The sequence below is a fragment of the Haliaeetus leucocephalus genome, unplaced genomic scaffold, assembly GCF_000737465.1.
Source record: "Haliaeetus leucocephalus isolate CR32 unplaced genomic scaffold, Haliaeetus_leucocephalus-4.0 Scaffold953, whole genome shotgun sequence".
NCBI classification, from domain to species: Eukaryota; Metazoa; Chordata; class Aves; order Accipitriformes; family Accipitridae; genus Haliaeetus; species Haliaeetus leucocephalus.
This window is the reverse complement of record NW_010973389.1, coordinates 3,756,423-3,773,366: the sequence shown is the minus strand read 5'-3', so window position 1 is coordinate 3,773,366 and position 16,944 is coordinate 3,756,423. Positions and strand designations below refer to the sequence as shown.

Sequence of the window (16,944 nt, the reverse complement as noted above, 5' to 3'; positions counted from 1 at the left end):
TAGGCGGTGGGGAAATGCTAGTGGGGACAACCAACCTCGCAAAGCCTGGGAAAAGGGTGTTTCTTTCTCTTGCCCCGTGCTAGATCTGGGCAAAGATAGGAAGCTGAATTCATAAAGCTTCCTTAGCAGGCTAATCCTCTCTGTGTCTTAGAGGCAGGGGCTTTCATGTCCGGTGAGAGGCCTCTAATAAGACTTTCTGGGGAAGGAGCCGATCCCAAAAGGCGGCAAGACTTTGCCTTCTGAGTCATGAATCTGCTGGTGCTCGGCTGCTAATGAGATTGGAGGGGCTGAGCATGTTTTGCCGGGCCCTTTGCCCTAATGAGTTTAGTGGAGATTGTGTAACGTGTGCTCCAGCTGCCTGGAAGAAGCATCCAGCCCCTGTGTTTTTTGGGAACTTGCTGTCTCCATCCCAAACGGGCTCAAAGGCTTTCCTGAGCCCTGCATAGCTCTGGTGTCCCACAGCCTGGTAATATAGCATCAGCCTAAATGAACTTTTAGAAATGGGCCAAAAATCTCCCTTTCCCTTGCATAAACTATGTCTGCAGGATGTTTTGGCTAAAAGCAGAAATTGTGGTGCTGATCTCTGTGCTCAGATGTGCAGGAGAGACATCACCCCCCACCCTCCTTGGATGGAGAAACCTGGCTTCCCAGCTCCTTCCTGGGTGGCACTGGGGCAGCTGGCCATGCATCCAAGCTGCTGGGGGGTGCCAGGAATAGGGAAAAGCAGGCAATGGGTCTGACCTATGGGCTGGTGCAAGGGCCTGAGCTCAGCTCCAAGCTGGAGGAATGGTCCTCTGGTTGCTTTTCACCTGCTGGCCTGGATAAGGTGTTGGGTTTGGTTGGTTTTGGTTTTTTTTTGTGGTGGTGCTGATCACAAGCTGGGGATTTGATGCTCTGCAGCCTGGCAGGCATCTCGCTTGGTTGGGAGGTGGCAATGAGCCAGTAGGGACAGCCCCAAATTTCCCTGTGGGCAAGGGGACCCCATCGTCTCAACCCTGCGGAGATGTAGGCTCAACCTACAAGACGTAGGTTTGGTTTAGGCTGTGCTTGCTACTCCTTCATTCATCTCTTTCTTTGCTTTTTTGGAGCATGAGCAATTCAAAGATGAGGTTCCCAACTCCCCGCCTGGCTTGGAGAAAGTATTTTATAGGGCCAGGTTGGTGCTTTATAATGTTTCCAAGTCCCACAGAAATCCTCAAAATTCACCTGACCTCTGTGCTGACCAGGGAAATGTTCCTACATTCCCCACCTATATTGCTGATGGTGGAGGTCATGGATCTGGATGCTCCTTGTCCCATAGCTTGTTGCATTGATGAGGCTGTGTCTTTCCCTGTTGTACCAATGCTCAGGCTGCCTTCTTAGGAGGGAAGTGGGGGACCCTGTCCCCACTGTCCCAGGAGATGTGTCCCATCACAAGGTTTCCACCTCCAGTGCGTTCACGATGCTCAGCCTGATGCCATCTCTGTCCTGCTTTCTGTGGGTGCTGCCAAACCTTGCAAACCTGTCCCCTTCTCTGGGGACATTTCCTTGGGGCTTCCCCCATTTGGTCTGGAGATCTTGTGGTCCTGCTCATTCGAGCTTCCTCATTCCGTAAGCTGCAACCTGGGGCAATCCTATTCCTATGGGAGCTGGTCACTGCTGCTTTGGGATATCTCCGTTCGCCACAGCACCCAGGGTGCTTGAAGGGAAACAAGGGCTTGTTTGGAAGCAACCCCCTAATTTTGCGTGTAAGAGGAGGCTGCCGCTCACCAATGTGGTGAGAAGTGGCTGCGTTTTTGTTGTAGGTCATGCTGTAAATCCCAGGGAGCAGGACCTGCAGCGGGATGGCGGCTCTCGGCGACCGAGGCTGGAGTTGGGGTAGGAAACCTTGGGGAGGGATCTGTCAACCCCTGGACCCAATCCTGCACATCCCTGAGCACCTCCATTCATTTGGTCTTTGGGATAATCTCTTTTCTTTCCCAACCTCAATGTTTCTTCCCTTATGGCTGCTTCCCGCAGGTCCCAAAGCCAAGCGATGGTGTTGCTGGTGGGACTCTATCCCTCTCCGGAGAGCCTGAGGCTTTAGAGATGGATTTGGGGGTCACCACTATAAGGGAGGGTGAGGAGAAGGAGTTGGACCCCCCTGTCCCACAGCAGCGAGGGGATGCCCGAGACTCAAAAAAGAAAAGAGAGAAGAAGCAAGAGCAAAGGAAGCAACAGGGAAAGGGATCGCTGAGAAAAGGAAGGAGGAAAAAGGATGAATTTGAGGAAAGCCTTGGGGATGTGATGGAGGGCATCAAGGAAGAGGAGGGTGCTGATGAAGGCAGGAATCGGGCAGCGGGATGGGGCAGAGCCAAACGAGGGAGAAGCAACAGCACCCAGGGATGGGATGATGGGAGGGAAAAGCAGAAGGGGAAAGCAGAGAAGCACAAGAAGGTGAAAATGGAGGGGGTGGAGAGGGTGGGGAAGAAGCAAATAAAGAAGGAAAAAATGTTGGAAGAGGAGCAAGAGGTGGAAAAGACAGATGAGAAGGAAGGAGAGAAAGGAGTGGGAGATGAACTGGGGGAGAGAGATGGGGTGGGAAAGGAAAGTGAAGATGGAAAAGGAATGAAAGAGGAGGAAGAGGAGGTGGATGAGAAAGGGGATGAAGGATGGGGAGAGACACAGAGTGCAGAGATTGGGCAGGGGGTGAAGGAGGAGGAGGGTGAGGAAGGGACGGGAGATGTGCCAGGGAAAGAGAAAAAGCAGAAAATCAAGGAGAAAAAGCCAGAGGGAGAAATGAAAAAGAAGAGGAAGAAGAGCAAAGAGAAGAATGAAGAGGAGAACGCCCCAGGGAAAACCCGGAAAAGGAAATCTAAGGAAGAAGGAGAAGAAAAGAACAACAAAAAGCCTAAAAAGGAGAAGAAAGAGGAAGAAAAGAAAGAGGCAGAAAACAAGTGGAAATGGTAAGCGTCCTGCATGCCTTTGGCCCGTGGGCAGGTCTAATGCTGATGCAATTGGGGTTTTAGTTTTATTTCTTAGGGTGAAACTGTGAAAATTCTTTTCTTTTTTTTTTTTTTTACTATTCTTAACTGCTCTGCTGTATTTTCTGAAGCCTTGAACTCACACTCTTGGCAGGAGGAAAGGGATGAGAGATAACGGGAGGTCCTGAATACAAAATAGTATTTATATAGTACGGTTTTTTTGTTCTTATAATATGTATTCCTCTTGAAATAGCTTTGCTGGTGCCCAGCCAGGGAAGGCAGATGCTCATGGCTGGTGGAAGAAGATGATTTGTACAATCCCCTGTAATAAAACAGCTTCCAAGACAGCAGGACCCATATCAGGGAGCTGTAGAGGATATAAAGGGGCTGCATTTTGGCTGGGTTTTTTTTTCCCTTTTGCAGCAGGGTTTGGATAACCCAGGCAAGCTTTTTGGCAGAAGAGCATGGGGAAAAGATGTGTGAGTGGGGCTGATGGATGCTGTCTTTTTTCGAGGTGACAGGGAGCAGTGGCTTTAGTCACTTGGTGTCACTCTCTCCCAGATCACCCCAATATCTGGGGCAGAGAAGGAGCATTTAGGGGGCTGGATACTTTGGAGCCTGTTGCAAACCCAGGTTGTGGGGAGCTGTTAGGGTGTTATCCTAGACAAGGGTGCTTGGATCTTTGGGACAGCTTTTGCAAGGCACAGGGTGGCATGCAAAGTGGGACTAAGCAGGTTTTTTGGGTTTTTTTTTTGTTTGGGTGTTGTTTTTTGTTTTTGGTTGTTTTTTTTTTTTGCTAAGTAATGCCTAGTTTGGGGCATTACTTACTTTGGAGCTTGGCATGGAGGTGAGAGGCTGGTACATAGCATCAGCTCGATTTGCAGTAGTTTTGCCCCGAAACACGTGCAGGACTACATTTCCCATAAGGCTGCGCTGCCCTGGCACGTGGAGACTGCCACAAACTGGACCGCTTGGCCACCGTGGTGGCTTCTCGTGGCGATGCCTCGGGCATCACCATCGCCGTGTCCCAGTGGGTAGCAGGGTGCCAGGGCGAGATGCTTGGGGTGACTTTGGGCATCCGTCAGCCTTGTTATCTCTGCGGGCGAGCGGTGGCACGTACCTGCATCTTGCCTCCTCGCCGCTTGGCTGAAGGGTTCGTCATCCCCAGCTTACCCTGGTTTGCCTCCGGTCGGGCTCGGGGGGGCTGCAGTAGGTGAGTGTGGGTGATGCTCTGCCGGGATGGGGGATCGTGTGGGTTTGGGAGGAGAGATGAAGCCCTTGCAGCATCCCGCAAATCACTCTTGCGGCTGCCTGTCTCCGAGATGCTTTCAGCCAGGTTTTCTGTAGCTTGTTGATTTTTTTCTTTAATTTTTTTTCCCTATGTTTTCCTGGCACAGTGCACCTTTTGATGTGATTGATTTATTCCACCACGCTTCCCGTGGGGAGGAGAAAGATCGGAAATGCTTCCGGGGCACCGCTGAGCAAGAAACACTGGGGTTTTTCTTCCCCAGGATGAAATCTTGCTGTGTTTTCCCAGCAATCCTTGTTTTTTTGGTTTTGTTTTTTTTTTTTTCCAGAGATGCTGGGGTTAAGAGGTCAGTGCCAGCCAGGCTGGCGCTGAGTTGCAGGGTGCAGATCCCCTGCCTGTTCCATGCAGCGCTGTCAGCAACGGTCTTCCAGCGGACTTCTTCCTTTTGCCCCTGATCTGGGTTATTTCTTTAATGCTGTTCTCCTGATCTTCAGGGTGGGTGTTTTGACTACTTTTTTTTTTTTACTTTTTAAATATTTAAATCTTCATTTCACAGCTAAGGCTTGCAGTGACTTTAAGATTCTGTTTGCTCTGGAGGGGGGGAGAGGTACATTAAAATCTTATTTGCATTAAGATCATAGGTATATGTAAGCGTGAATATTGTATGTTGACTGATCCATCCCTTCACTCTCCCCCTGCATCCCTCCATGTCACCGCACCAAGCGTGTCCCCTTCCCCAGGACACCTTTCCCTAGGTTGCATTGCAGTCTTCCTTGTTTGAAAGAATGGGGAAACTGAGGCAGTAGCAGAGACAACAGGATTTCACCTGGGGTTTGTTGCAACCGTCACTGCTCACAGAACATCTTCTCAGGATGACGTTGGGAGAAGGTCCCAGACACCAGGTTTGGGATGCTCTCATGGGTCCCTGTGCATCTGTTCCAGGTGGGAAGAGGAGAAGAAAGAAGATGGGGTAAAGTGGACCCAGCTGGAGCATCGAGGACCCTACTTTGTCCCCCTGTATGAGCCGCTGCCTGATGATGTCCAGTTTTATTATGATGGTATGTCTGCCTTGAGATGGGACTTGGACCATGTGGAGTTCTCTGCCTGGCTGAAGAGCCGGTATCTTCTCTTATGTGTTGGGGGAAGTATTGCAAACCACAAATTATTAAAGGGTCTAAATATCCCATTGGATAAAGCCTGAACCCTGGGTTAAAGCTGGAGGATTTTGCACCTGGTAGGAGTTATGGGGTGATTGGGAAGCTAATGAGCTCCTGATGGTTTTAGGGTGTTTCGTGCATCCCTTCCCATGTGGAGCTCCCCGAATAGGGTGCCTGCAGCTGGTTTTAGGGTGCTGTAATGCAACTGTGTGTGGATTTGGGACTTGCACCTCGGCTCACAGCCTCTCCTGGCTGCAGGACATGCAGTGGTGTGGGGCTGGACCCTAAGTTTTTGGAGGGGAAGCAATGGATCTTGATGCTGTTTGCTGAAGTCCTTGCGTACCTCTTGTGAAGACGGACCGGAGGGAAAAAAAAAATAAATTTTTTCGCATTAAGATGCTTTTTGGGGTTGAGCTTTAGGTCAGCTCATGCATGGTTTCCCCACAAGCTGGGAAAATGTGATTTTTTTTTTTTTTTTTTTTTTTTTTTGCTTTTGAGAGCTGCAGTTTGCCTGTCCCATGGCCTCAGTGACTGACACATCACTTGCCCTTCAAGACATTGCAGGGTTTGGCTGGGCTGCTCTGAGCTCCCGGCCATGGCTCCCGATGTTGTCCGTAGGGCCACCGCGCATCGCCTTACAGCACCTCAGTGCACCAGTGGAGGGGCTGAGAGATTGGCAGGATGGATCCAGGTCTCTGCCATCCTCCTTGGTTTCCCACCTTGCCTGCTGGGCTGCCTTATCCTCCCTGCTCTTGGCTCCGTTCCTGAACTGTTTTCTGACAGATCAAGGGAAGGGAGACAAGAAGGACCTTGGGACTTGGCCAAGGGGTGCTGGAGATGGGAGGGGACTGCGGTCCCATGGGGTCTTGGTTCTCCTCAGCCCCCTCACTGGGGCTTCTTATTCCTTGTGGGGTTCTCATGGGAGGAAAAAAAATGGGTAGTTTGGGGAAATGAGGTGTCTGGCAACGCTGTCACCAGAGGGCACTGCTGGGACATCGATGGGGCTGTCCCAGACTTTTTTTTCTATTTTCGATCTACGAGGAGGAGCCCTGGCAGCTGTATGTAGTCCTGCGTAGGGTTTGGACCTTTCCTGTGGCCTCTGAGCTTTTGGAGACCCATCTGTGTTGCGTGCATTTAGGCTGATGGCTTTGGTCTGGGATCCTGGGTGACGTTGGCTCGTTTGCTAAAAGGTGTCACCGTTCCTGGATGAAAAACCGTTTGTGGACAGGCAGCAACCCCAAATTGGAAGGGACCATGGCTGAGCTGGTGGTGTGTGTAGGTGGTTGTAGGGCTGCTATAAGGCTGTGACCCACCATGCCGTGCAGTTCAGGTGGAGGTCAGGCACCTCAAACACCAGAGTGTCTGGTGCAGGTAGAATCGAACTGTCTCCTGGAGCTCTGCAGCTTTTCCTGCAGCTTGCCTAGAAAAGCTATTTCAAAGTATTGGTTTCCTAGGAAGAGCCAAGATGTTCCTTGAGTTCGCTGGATTTCATTGCTCTAGCCAAAGAGCTCAGGAGAGGACAGCGGCTTTGCCACCTCCAAGAAATGATCCAAGATTCACTGGACAACCATGAGAGGCTCTTGCATTTCTATCTGTTGCACAGATCTCAGCTTTGAGCTTCCCATGATTGTTCCATCTGTGTGGGAAAGTATTTGAGATGAAACTTCTCCAAGTGGGATCCTGGCTATTCAGCATGGTCCTGGAAGTGATCATGGTCCGAAAGCAAATCTTTTTGTGTTGTCCTGTGGAACCATTAGTTTGGGACTCATCAGGGCATGGTGGCTGCTGAAAGCCCTGTGCCCAGTGACCTTAACATAAATCAGGATTTCCGCTCTCCTGGAAAAGAAAATGAAGTGTGTGATTGCAGACGGGCTGTGACAGCATCCTGCTGTGCCAAGTGCTCTGGGTATTGATCCGCAGGCAAGGCTGTGCCTGGTGCAGGGAGGTGCTGAAGGCTTGCCAGTGTCTGTCCTCACCCCTTGTCCCTGTTTTGGCACTGTAGTGAGCATGGGGACTGGCCAAAAAACTGCCTGGGGCTGTGGGGTTGTGCTGTCCCTATAACTGATGCTAAATGTCCTCTCCCTTCCTAGGCAAACCCCTGAAGCTGAGCCTGGCCGCGGAGGAAATTGCCACCTTCTATGCCAAAATGCTCGATCATGAATACACGACCAAGGAGATCTTCCAGAACAACTTCTTCAATGACTGGAGGAAGGTACCTTCCCTGTGAGGGCTTTCTTGCCGTCTGTCCTCCACATTAAACACTCAGCGTTAAACCTGTCATCCCTAGGCTGCAGTGTGGGATGGAGGGGATGAGTTTTTTTGTGGCTTAGTTCTTTATATATAATTATGAGATTCTATATTTTATGATTTATTTCCTTGCTTCTTGTGGGTTTGGGCTGGGGCTTGCTGTCTGCCACGTCCTCAAGAGCTTCACGTTGGCACTTATGCTCTCTCTGAGTTTTAGTGATGCTACCTAAGAAAGCAGGTGCTGGGTCTTGCAAACATGTTCACAAATGGCTTGTGTCGCTCTGAAGGATTAACCTCGTGGTCCCACAGCACCACAGCTCAGTCTGCAAATAAAAGCAAGACCCCTACTAGGATGAGTTTATGTGCCCCCAAATACCTTTGGTGCTGCTTCTGCTGTCCCTGCAGGCTGCTTGCAGTCATGCTTGGGGACTGCTGCTTTCCACAGCAGAGGTTAGAGGTTGTTCCACCCCAGAGCTGGCTGCATTTTGGTTTTCTGTGAGTGCAGGCTTAGGTGTCCAGGGGCAGCCTGGCCTCCTGCCATGGCAGCTTTGCCTGCCCTTGGGTGGATGTGGCTAGGATAGCTGGGGTGTCTGCTTTCTTCTGATTTTTCTGAAGAACTGGAGTGTGGGTCTTTCTTTTTCTGTGAAGGAGAGGGATAGGCAGCAGCTCTGTGCAGAGTCCCTTTTTCTTCCTGGCTTTACCTAATCCCTCTTATCCCTTGCTCAGGAGATGACCTCAAAGGAGCAGAAGATAATCAAGGACCTGGACAAGTGTGACTTCAGGGAGATCCACAAGTACTTTGTGGACAAAAGTGAGGCACGGAAAGCACTCTCCAAAGAGGAGAAGCAGGTGAGAGCTGTGTCCTATGACATCTGGGACTGGCTGATATGTTTTGGGACCAGGCTGGGGTATTTTGGCTCCTGCTTGTCTCCTTGCCTTTGGCCCAGCTCTGTCTCCATGACCATCACACCCCTCTGCATTAAGTTTATTGGCAGATGCTGCATGTTTCGTGGCTTGCAGGGTACCAGTCATCCTCAGACCATGGTTTGGGGTCCTGCCCTGTCCAGAGGATGGTGGACTTTGCTATGGGGCTGGTGGCACACACGCTTGTTCCACCAGCGTATCATGAGGTTTTGCAAAGTAGGTGGAGATGAGCCATTTGTTGGGAGTGGACTTGGACCATGTTCACCTCTTCCTCCAACCCTTTGAGCTCTGCCTTTCCAGCCTTGCTTTCTCCAGGGAAAGGTGGGTAGTGATAGGCAGGCATAAGTCATGGGATTTTGGTCATCCTATGGGATGATGGTGGCATGGTCCTTGTTTCAGAAGCTGAAGGAGGAAGCAGATAAGATCCAGGAGGAGTATGGGTACTGCATCCTTGATGGGCACCGGGAGAAGATAGGGAACTTCAAAACTGAGCCGCCGGGGCTTTTCCGTGGCCGTGGTGACCACCCCAAAATGGGCATGCTGAAGAAGAGGATCATGCCAGAAGATGTTATCATCAACTGCAGCAAGTGAGTTGCCACAGGAAGAGCTGAGCTTTTGCCGTTTACCCCAGTCCCAAAAGCAGCCCCACACCTCTTCTGCCTAGAGCTACTGTGGGGTTTTGCTATCTCCTATAATCACTGCTTCGCACCCCCTGAGGCTTGAACTCTCTGGAGCCCTTTTATCACCTCCTGGTCACCTCCAGATGTCTGCTTTGCAGTTAGGTCTGACTTTTAGTTTCTCTGGATGTACAGTGGCCAGAAAGCTGTTCAGCAGCTGCCATCTCTCACTGGTGCTCCCACTGTTCACCCAACACCAACTGCAAACACCGCGGTGCTCCTTTGGCCCCTTTGAAGAAGAGACAACTCTGTAGTCATCCTCCTGTGCTCCTTTTCCAAATGAGCCATTCCTCCTCATTTTATGGGTCCCTCGTGCTGGCTGGAAGCGTCAGGATAGTCACTGGAGGGAGGAAAAGCAGTGATTGGGTTAAGAGTGTTTACCCTCCAAGTTATGTGAGTTGAATTGGTCTTAAACCACCCATATGAAGACCTTGTGGCCGTGATTCAAAACACTCCCCACCAGCCCAGCAAGTTCTCCTGTTGTCCCCAGCATACAAAAGACAAAGACCTGATTGTGTTGTGGAGCAATTTTGGGGGGGGGCTGTATGTTTTCTGTAAGTAATGCTGCAATGTGTTGACCATCCTTGGCTCTCTGTGAAGAAGCAGTTCAGTTGATGACCTGTTTCTTCTTCATGGTCTGAGGGCTGCAACCCTGCTCTGCCCGCAGGGACTCCAAGATCCCCGAGCCGCCAGAAGGGCACAAGTGGAAGGAGGTGCGCTTCGATAACACCGTTACCTGGCTGGCCTCGTGGACAGAAAACATCCAGAACACTTTGAAGTACATCATGCTGAACCCCAGCTCCAAGCTGAAGGTTGGAGTGATGCTGCTGTTGAGACATAGCTTTTGCCTCTTGGGCCACTGGCTTTTTTTGCCAGGTGGAAAGATCAGGGGAACGCAGAGATGTGGTGTGTCAGCAAAAATGTACTTTTTTTTTTCTCCCCCTGAAAAAAAGGGGGTAAACTAAATTAATCAGTGTGCCATTGGGTGGTGAAGGGAAAAGGACAGTGATGATTGTTAAGCATCAAGCCTATTCCAGGGGATGGATTGCTACTGGCAGAGCCAGCCCTGAGCTGTGCTGCTCATGTGTGTCCAGGGAAGGCTGTTGAGAGCCAGGCAGGGCTGAGAGGGTCCACAGGGACCAGAGTCTATGGGGTTGAATTACTTTATGTCAGTAAATAGAGTGTAGGGAGAGATGGGATCATCATCTGTAGTGCCGTGGGAGGGAGGCAGTGAACCCTGTGGGGAAGGAAAGGTGATTTAAAGCTATTTCCAGTCCTCAAAGCAAATAAGGAGACTGCATGCAAGTTGGGCACAACTGAGCAAGTGCATTGTGTTAGTCCATGCTGGTGGTGTCCAGGCAGCAGTGGCCACGGCCACACAACGCTTGACCACTTTGCTCCTCACCCGCTGTGTGCTGGCTGCTAGCTGGTGGAAAACATCTCCAGACTATGAGCAGCTCAGACTTGGCCAGGATCCCAAATCCAGCACAGCCAGTAGAGGGCACAGAAACCGTAGACGAGCTGTTTCTGCTCTGATTTTTCCACTTACAGACTTTTCTCAAGAAAACAAAGGGGTTTGAGCAGTATTTAGATGCTGGAGGTGTTCCTAGAACAGGGTCTGACTGGTAGGGGTGGAAGGAAGATGGGGCACTGGGTGAAAATAACTCAGCCTCTCTTTCCAGGGGGAGAAGGACTGGCAGAAATATGAGGTAGCCCGGCGCTTGAAGGATGTCGTCCACAAAATCCGTGCTCGGTACCGAGCCGACTGGAAGTCCAAGGAGATGAAGAAGCGGCAAAGAGCAGTGGCCCTCTATTTCATCGATAAGGTATCTGCAGCCTCATCCTGGCCCCCAGGTCCCCCATCCTAGTTGAGGTTTGGGCTTAGCTTACCTGATCTACCTCACTTTGTAGTTAGTTTGGTGTCTGCTGGTTGTACTAGCCAGGGTTGCTCTTCATGAGGTATCTGGCAATGATCATGAAGGATGGTGACTCCTCCTGTCTGCTGATGCTTGTGCGAGGCTGCAGTTGTGTGGCTGTACTGTCCTTCCTAGACTTTATCTGCGTGTGTGTCTCTGTGTGATAGCAAAGGCCCCACTGGAGAGCTGGATAATTTTTATTCGGGGGGGATATTTTAGGGTTTCCTTAAAGCAGTGAAATAATCTCCTGCTGGAGGCAGTCACTGCTTGGTTTCCACCAGGGTCCCAGTAGCCATTCAGTGAGGCACTGTCCTGAAAAACCTTTCTTCTCCCCCACCAGCCCTGGGTGTCCACATCCACTTTAATAACCTCGGAAAGGGGAATTGAAGTTGGGCTGAGATGGGTGATTTGCCGTCTCCTTCCAGCTGGCCCTGCGAGCCGGCAATGAGAAGGAGGAAGGGGAGACTGCAGACACGGTTGGTTGCTGCTCCCTACGTGTGGAGCACATCAAACTGCACCCCAAGCTGGATGGGCAGGAGCACGTGGTGGAGTTCGACTTCCTTGGGAAAGACTCGATCCGTTACTACAACAAAGTGTCGGTGGAGAAGCCGGTGAGTGGGGCAGAAATGGAGGCAGGAGCTGGCGTGACAATTTGGTGCAGGGTTGGCTGGGTGGGTTGGTTCGCTTGGTGGTCGTCAGTCCCAAATCTGCATCTGAAACCTGTTGCAAAGATGCCTCCTGTGCTTTAACACCGTGGTGGCAGCACATGTGTGAGATGCAACAGCGCTGGGTGACGACGATGCACACATCCTGACCCTGTCCTGGAGAAGGGGGAGAAACTTTGGGGTAGGGCTTTCAAGGTTGTTCTAGCCCATGAACCACGAGAGAGAAGTCCTGCCTCCTGCTGGAGCATCCTCAGTTGACTGGTGGGCGTTAGGACTTAACTGTCCTCATTGATGTTTTATTTTTTTGCTTTGCCTGTGGGATAGACTATTTTAATGGTGGAGTGCCAGGGATAGCAGAGATGGGGGAAAACAGCCTGTGGAACCGGTGACCTTGTGGTCCCAGTGGCAGCCCTTGAAATTGAGAAGGTTGGTGGTGTGGTAGGGTGTGTACTACGCAAGTCTGAAACGGAGTCTATCTGGGTGAGGTGGCAGATGGAGATGTCTGGGAGCAATTTGCTCCTTGTCCCTGACCAGGGCCATCCTCTCCTTCTCTTTAGGTGTTCAAGAACCTGCAGCTGTTCATGAAGAACAAGGACCCAGCAGACGACCTCTTTGACAGGCTCAATGTGAGTTGTCACCTCTAAGCTTTTGAAACAGCGCTGAATGCCCAGAGGGGATAGAAGCAAACCCCAACATCCCTGGCCAGCCTGCAGGCTCCCAGGCTGTGGTGCTGCATCAGTGTCATCCCTTACCCTGGTTTTAAGTATCTCCGCTCCAAAAACTCCACTGTAACTGAACACCCTGTTGGGATGCTGTGATTTTTTTTTAAATTTTTTTCTATCCTCTTTCTGAACTGGTAGCATCTCTGCTTCTTTGAACGCAGGCTTGGTTGCCTGCCTGCACCCGCGAGTAACCTGTGTCCCTGCTAAGGAGATGGTTTTCTTCTTTCCTCCCCTAAATCATATGCCTGGGTTTTTTTTTAGCCTGGGAAAGCCTGCCCACACTCATGTTGCTCGGGGCATTGCTGGAGGTGTCAAACCTCAGCTGTTCAATGCTTTCACGCCTTGGCCGGGCTCAGCAGAAGTGTGAGAGGCTGCTGGAGCACAGGGGTGCTGGAGAGATGTGCTGCAGCCTTCCCTCCTGAGCCAATCCCCTTCAAAAACCTCCTCCCTCCTCTTCCTCAGTATGGGATATGGGGTGCTGTCACCCATGCTCCCCCTCTGCCTGCATCCCCTACAAAGCCACTTGCCCATCTTTCCTCTGAAGAGGCTTCTCCTCTCTGGTTCGATAGGATTTATCTGTGATAGGCTTTCTTGGTACAAATAAGGCTTCCTACAAACCCCAGATGTCTCTTCTTAGCATCTTCTATTTGCAGTCCAACTGCAGCCCCATGTGGTCCGTAGAACAGAGAATATCATACGTGATAAATGTGAGATGTAATATTGGATGCGAGATTTGTCCTCTTGGACTTAAATAGGCAGAAATTGTTGACTTCCAGAGAAATTCTTTGTGGGTTTAGGTGGAATTTGTGCCAGTTTTTGGTAGATCAGGGCCTGACCCAACAAGTAGATCTGCAAGTTACAGGAGATTTTTTTTTTTAATGCCTAATTTGGTTGCTTGGGTAGAAGATGGTCTGAAAAGCAAGTGCTATATTTATTATCTCCTGGCTTCTGCTTGTTCTCTTCCTTCCTTTCCCCCGACTCTCTTCTGTCTTCCTTCCTTCAGACATCCATCTTGAACAGACACCTCCAGAATCTGATGGATGGTTTGAGTGCCAAAGTGTTCAGGACCTACAATGCCTCCATCACCCTGCAGGAGCAGCTCAAGGCGCTCACTAACTGTGAGTTACTCACAGCGTTTGTGGTATCACCAGCTGCATCGTGTGGCCAATGGGCTCAGCGATGTCCCTCCATTGCCTTGGGGTCCCTAGAACTGCTTGCCCCTCCTCGGCAAGTGAAACACAACGTTGTAGGGTGGTATGGAACTTATGGGGATATGCAGCAGGTTGGGAATCATGCTAAGTGAGAAATAGTTACCCGCTCAGCGATAGTCTGACTAATTGCTAGCCGAGATGGGAGTTTTTCTTTTTCTCCCCTTCCTTGCATTGCTGGTTGCTTGCATTATTTTTGCCTGCCTTGGGAACATGAGTGATGAGGCACAGTATCATTTTCAGTGATGCTCAAGTGTCTTTCACCAATTTCCATAACCAGTATTGGTCTTCCCTGACAAAGGATGGGAAAGGCAAACGACTTGCTGTTGTTCTGGTCTGTTCCCTGCCTTCCCCAAGTCCCAGAAAGGAGACATAGTGATGCTTCTGTTTATTTCCAGCTGAAGACAGTGTTGCAGGAAAGCTCCTCTCCTACAACCGAGCTAACAGAGCTGTGGCCATCCTATGCAACCATCAGAGGTCTACACCAAAAACCTTTGAAAAGTCAATGCAAAACCTCCAGACCAAGGTGAGACAGACCAAACTGAGAGCCCCAGACCTGATCTCACCTCTGATTTTTTTGGGGGGGGGAGGAGTGGCAGGATGGGGAGAGGGAAGGTGAATAACCTGATGCCTAAAGAAATCACATTGATCAAGCGTGGCAGGGGATGAACCAGGAGTAGTGGCTTTTTTAATCAGTGCAGAGACATCAGTAACCCAGGGATAGAAGGGGATGGGGTAAGTTCAAATGCTGGACAAAGCACACATGGCGCAAAGTTTGGTTTGTTTTTTTGTTGTTTTTTTTTTCGTTCTTATCACTTGGTGTCTACAAACCAAGCTGGGTGCCTTTTGTGATGGTACAGCTTTGACACAGTTGGCTTGGGACCAGGGAAATTGTTTTTTCCATCTGGCTGTTTGCAGGAGGACCAGCTGAAATTTCACAGGTCTGCTATGGAAATACCTCAAACTACCACTTTTAATTTGTTCACACTCTGCTGGTGAGCTTGGGACTTTGCAAAGGGCTCCAGCACTGTCACGAGGCAGTCGGTCTCAGGCAGTTGTGCAAGATGAACAGATAAGAGCCGCAAGTATTTCTGGTATCGGTGCTGTGAGGATTTTTAGCAAGATGCTAAGAAATGCTTGAGCTCCAGCAGGTGCTGCAGGGGCAAGTTGTTGGGGCTGGAGTAAGGCTGGTAAGAAATTGAGGAGTGGTGTGGCAAATGAAAGGGAAAGAGGGAGGCAGCTGAAACCTACAGAGAGGACAGGAGCATGGGCTGACTTTGTATTTACCTTCCCAGATTGATGCCAAGAAGCAACAGGTTGAGGAAGCCCAGCAAGAGCTGAAAAAAGCTGAAGATGAGTTCGAAGACACAAAAGATGCCAAAGCAGAAGCGTGAGTGACTCTTCCTTACAATCTTCTTTTGCAGAGGGATCTCTGTGCCCTATGGATCCTACAAACGCCATGGTGCAAAGGATGCCTAGCTTGAGGTTGGAGCTGGGGATACACAGACTGGCCTTGATGCATTTTTTTTTTTTTTCTTGTGGGACACTTGCAGGGTGGACTGTGGCCTATCTGATCTTTGCAGTAGTCATTGCATAGGGGCTGTCGAAATTTGCTCCTCTCTCCCAGAGCCTAAATGTGATTTCCTGGTCAGAGACAGGAGGAGGCTAGAGGAGAGAAACAAGGCTTGTGTCTTATGTTTTACTCTGGGGTTTCTTGTTTTCTGCTCATGCCCTGTGTTGGTGAGATGCAGAGCAGATTGTCAGAGATGGTCGTTGCTCCTGGAGCCTGGATTTGAGGGAGACTGTCTTTGCTGGATGCTGGCTTTTGTGCTTGCCCAACCTTGGTGGTAATAACTTTTTTATAAAAGTGTCTTATCAGGTCAAAGTACTTGAGAAATAGGTTAGTGCTGAATGGCGTCTTTGACTCTGCTGTTCTAGACTACTTCTAGGCTCAGGCCTTATAGAACTTAATGTGAGTGTAGGACTACTCTGAACTGAAGCTCATTGGCTTCCCATCAGGCTCCCATGCAACAGCAGACCAGGAGAACCGCTCTGTATTTTACCTCTTACTGCTTCTTTTTCCCTTTAACATGCTGTGTTGCTCTTTCTCTGGCCTCAGCAACATGGAGAAGAAAAAGAAGCTGTTGAAGCGGCTGGAAGAGCAGCTGGCCAAGTTGAATGTCCAGGCCACGGATAAGGAGGAGAACAAGCAGATAGCTCTGGGCACGTCCAAGCTGAATTACCTGGACCCCAGGATTACCATAGCTTGGTAAGTCTTGGGCATGCTATGGGACAAATGTTCCTTTAGAGACATGTGGATCACCTAGCCCTGCCTGGGGAGGGGGATAAACACATGCCTGAGCCTTTGGGGGAAAGGAATAAACTTTGTTTCTGCCTAGAGAAACCTCCCCAAGCCCTTCAGATGTTGGGGGAGGCCAGCAAAATCCAAAGCTAAGGCTTCCCTTGCTGCAAATAACTGTTTGCAGGATATTCCTTCCTCGGGGCAAGATGGGGTCGCTTTGCATGTCTTTATCGGCAGTGGCACAAAGTTAATTTCTTAAGGAGCTTGGGGCTAAGGAGTTTGCATGGGTGAAGAATGCCGCATCCCAAGCGGAGAGGACCGCTGCGGTGGGAGCAGAGCAGGATGGGTAGCACGTTCCCCACTGCTGTCCTGTGGTCTGTACAGGTGCAAGAAGTTTGGTGTGCCCATTGAGAAGATCTACAACAAGACACAGAGGGAGAAGTTTGCCTGGGCGATCGACATGGCCGACGAGGACTTTGAATTCTGAGGCAGTGCCTTTCATGTTACTTTGTGCTCATTTGGTGCTGTTGGAAACTTTTTTTTTACGTGCCGCTGCAGTTGTGGCAGGGGTAGGGCTGGGGGGTTATCTAATGGAAGTTTGATACGGGTATTTTCTGCCTTTTCTGTATACAAAAGAAAACACAGGATTTCTAGTTGAAACAGGTATTGTTGACTTGTGACACTCATCCTGACTGCAGTGACTTTGATGTGAACTTTTAATTCCTCTGCAAAGTTGCCAAGTGCTTTGGATCTTTTCTTTCCTCCTCCGGAGTCTGGGAAGAAGATTGAATGAGAGCCTTAATTGTGCTGATAAACAAGATTAGATCTAATCCTATCTCCTTGATGTAGTGGAGCTGTGCTGCCCTTTTCAGACTCTCTGAAGTGGCTTGTTGGGGAAACACAAGGCAATGACAGCACTGAAACAGGCAGCTGCA

At 50.1% G+C, this 16,944-nt stretch overlaps 1 protein-coding gene across 2 annotated transcripts; it reads left to right on the top strand.

Moving 5' to 3' along the window:
* The first annotated feature begins 2,745 nt into the window (after positions 1 to 2,745).
* Positions 2,746 to 16,638, top strand: TOP1MT (topoisomerase (DNA) I, mitochondrial). Of its 2 annotated transcripts, none has more exons than XM_010584223.1 (14): positions 2,746 to 2,924; positions 5,134 to 5,249; positions 7,439 to 7,560; positions 8,322 to 8,444; positions 8,919 to 9,106; positions 9,864 to 10,008; positions 10,879 to 11,022; positions 11,538 to 11,723; positions 12,335 to 12,403; positions 13,503 to 13,617; positions 14,106 to 14,233; positions 15,003 to 15,097; positions 15,827 to 15,976; positions 16,394 to 16,638. In XM_010584223.1, exons 1-14 carry the CDS (start codon positions 2,758 to 2,760, stop codon positions 16,494 to 16,496), a joined length of 1,851 nt encoding a protein of 616 aa, XP_010582525.1. In that variant the 5' UTR covers positions 2,746 to 2,757; the 3' UTR covers positions 16,497 to 16,638. The 2 variants fall into 2 exon arrangements, with proteins under 2 accessions (XP_010582525.1, XP_010582526.1); XM_010584224.1 differs by lacking the exon at positions 2,746 to 2,924 and adding an exon at positions 4,132 to 4,145 and having other exon boundaries at positions 5,125 to 5,249.
* The last annotated feature ends 306 nt before the right edge of the window (positions 16,639 to 16,944 follow it).

Coding starts and splice junctions, on each gene's coding strand:
- TOP1MT (XM_010584223.1), top strand. CDS start 2,758: ATGAAAAAGAAGAGGAAGAAGAGCAAAGAGAAGAATGAAGAGGAGAAC. Junction 7,561..8,321: donor TCTTCAATGACTGGAGGAAG/GTACCTTCCCTG, acceptor TCCCTTGCTCAG/GAGATGACCTCAAAGGAGCA. Junction 11,023..11,537: donor CCCTCTATTTCATCGATAAG/GTATCTGCAGCC, acceptor GTCTCCTTCCAG/CTGGCCCTGCGAGCCGGCAA.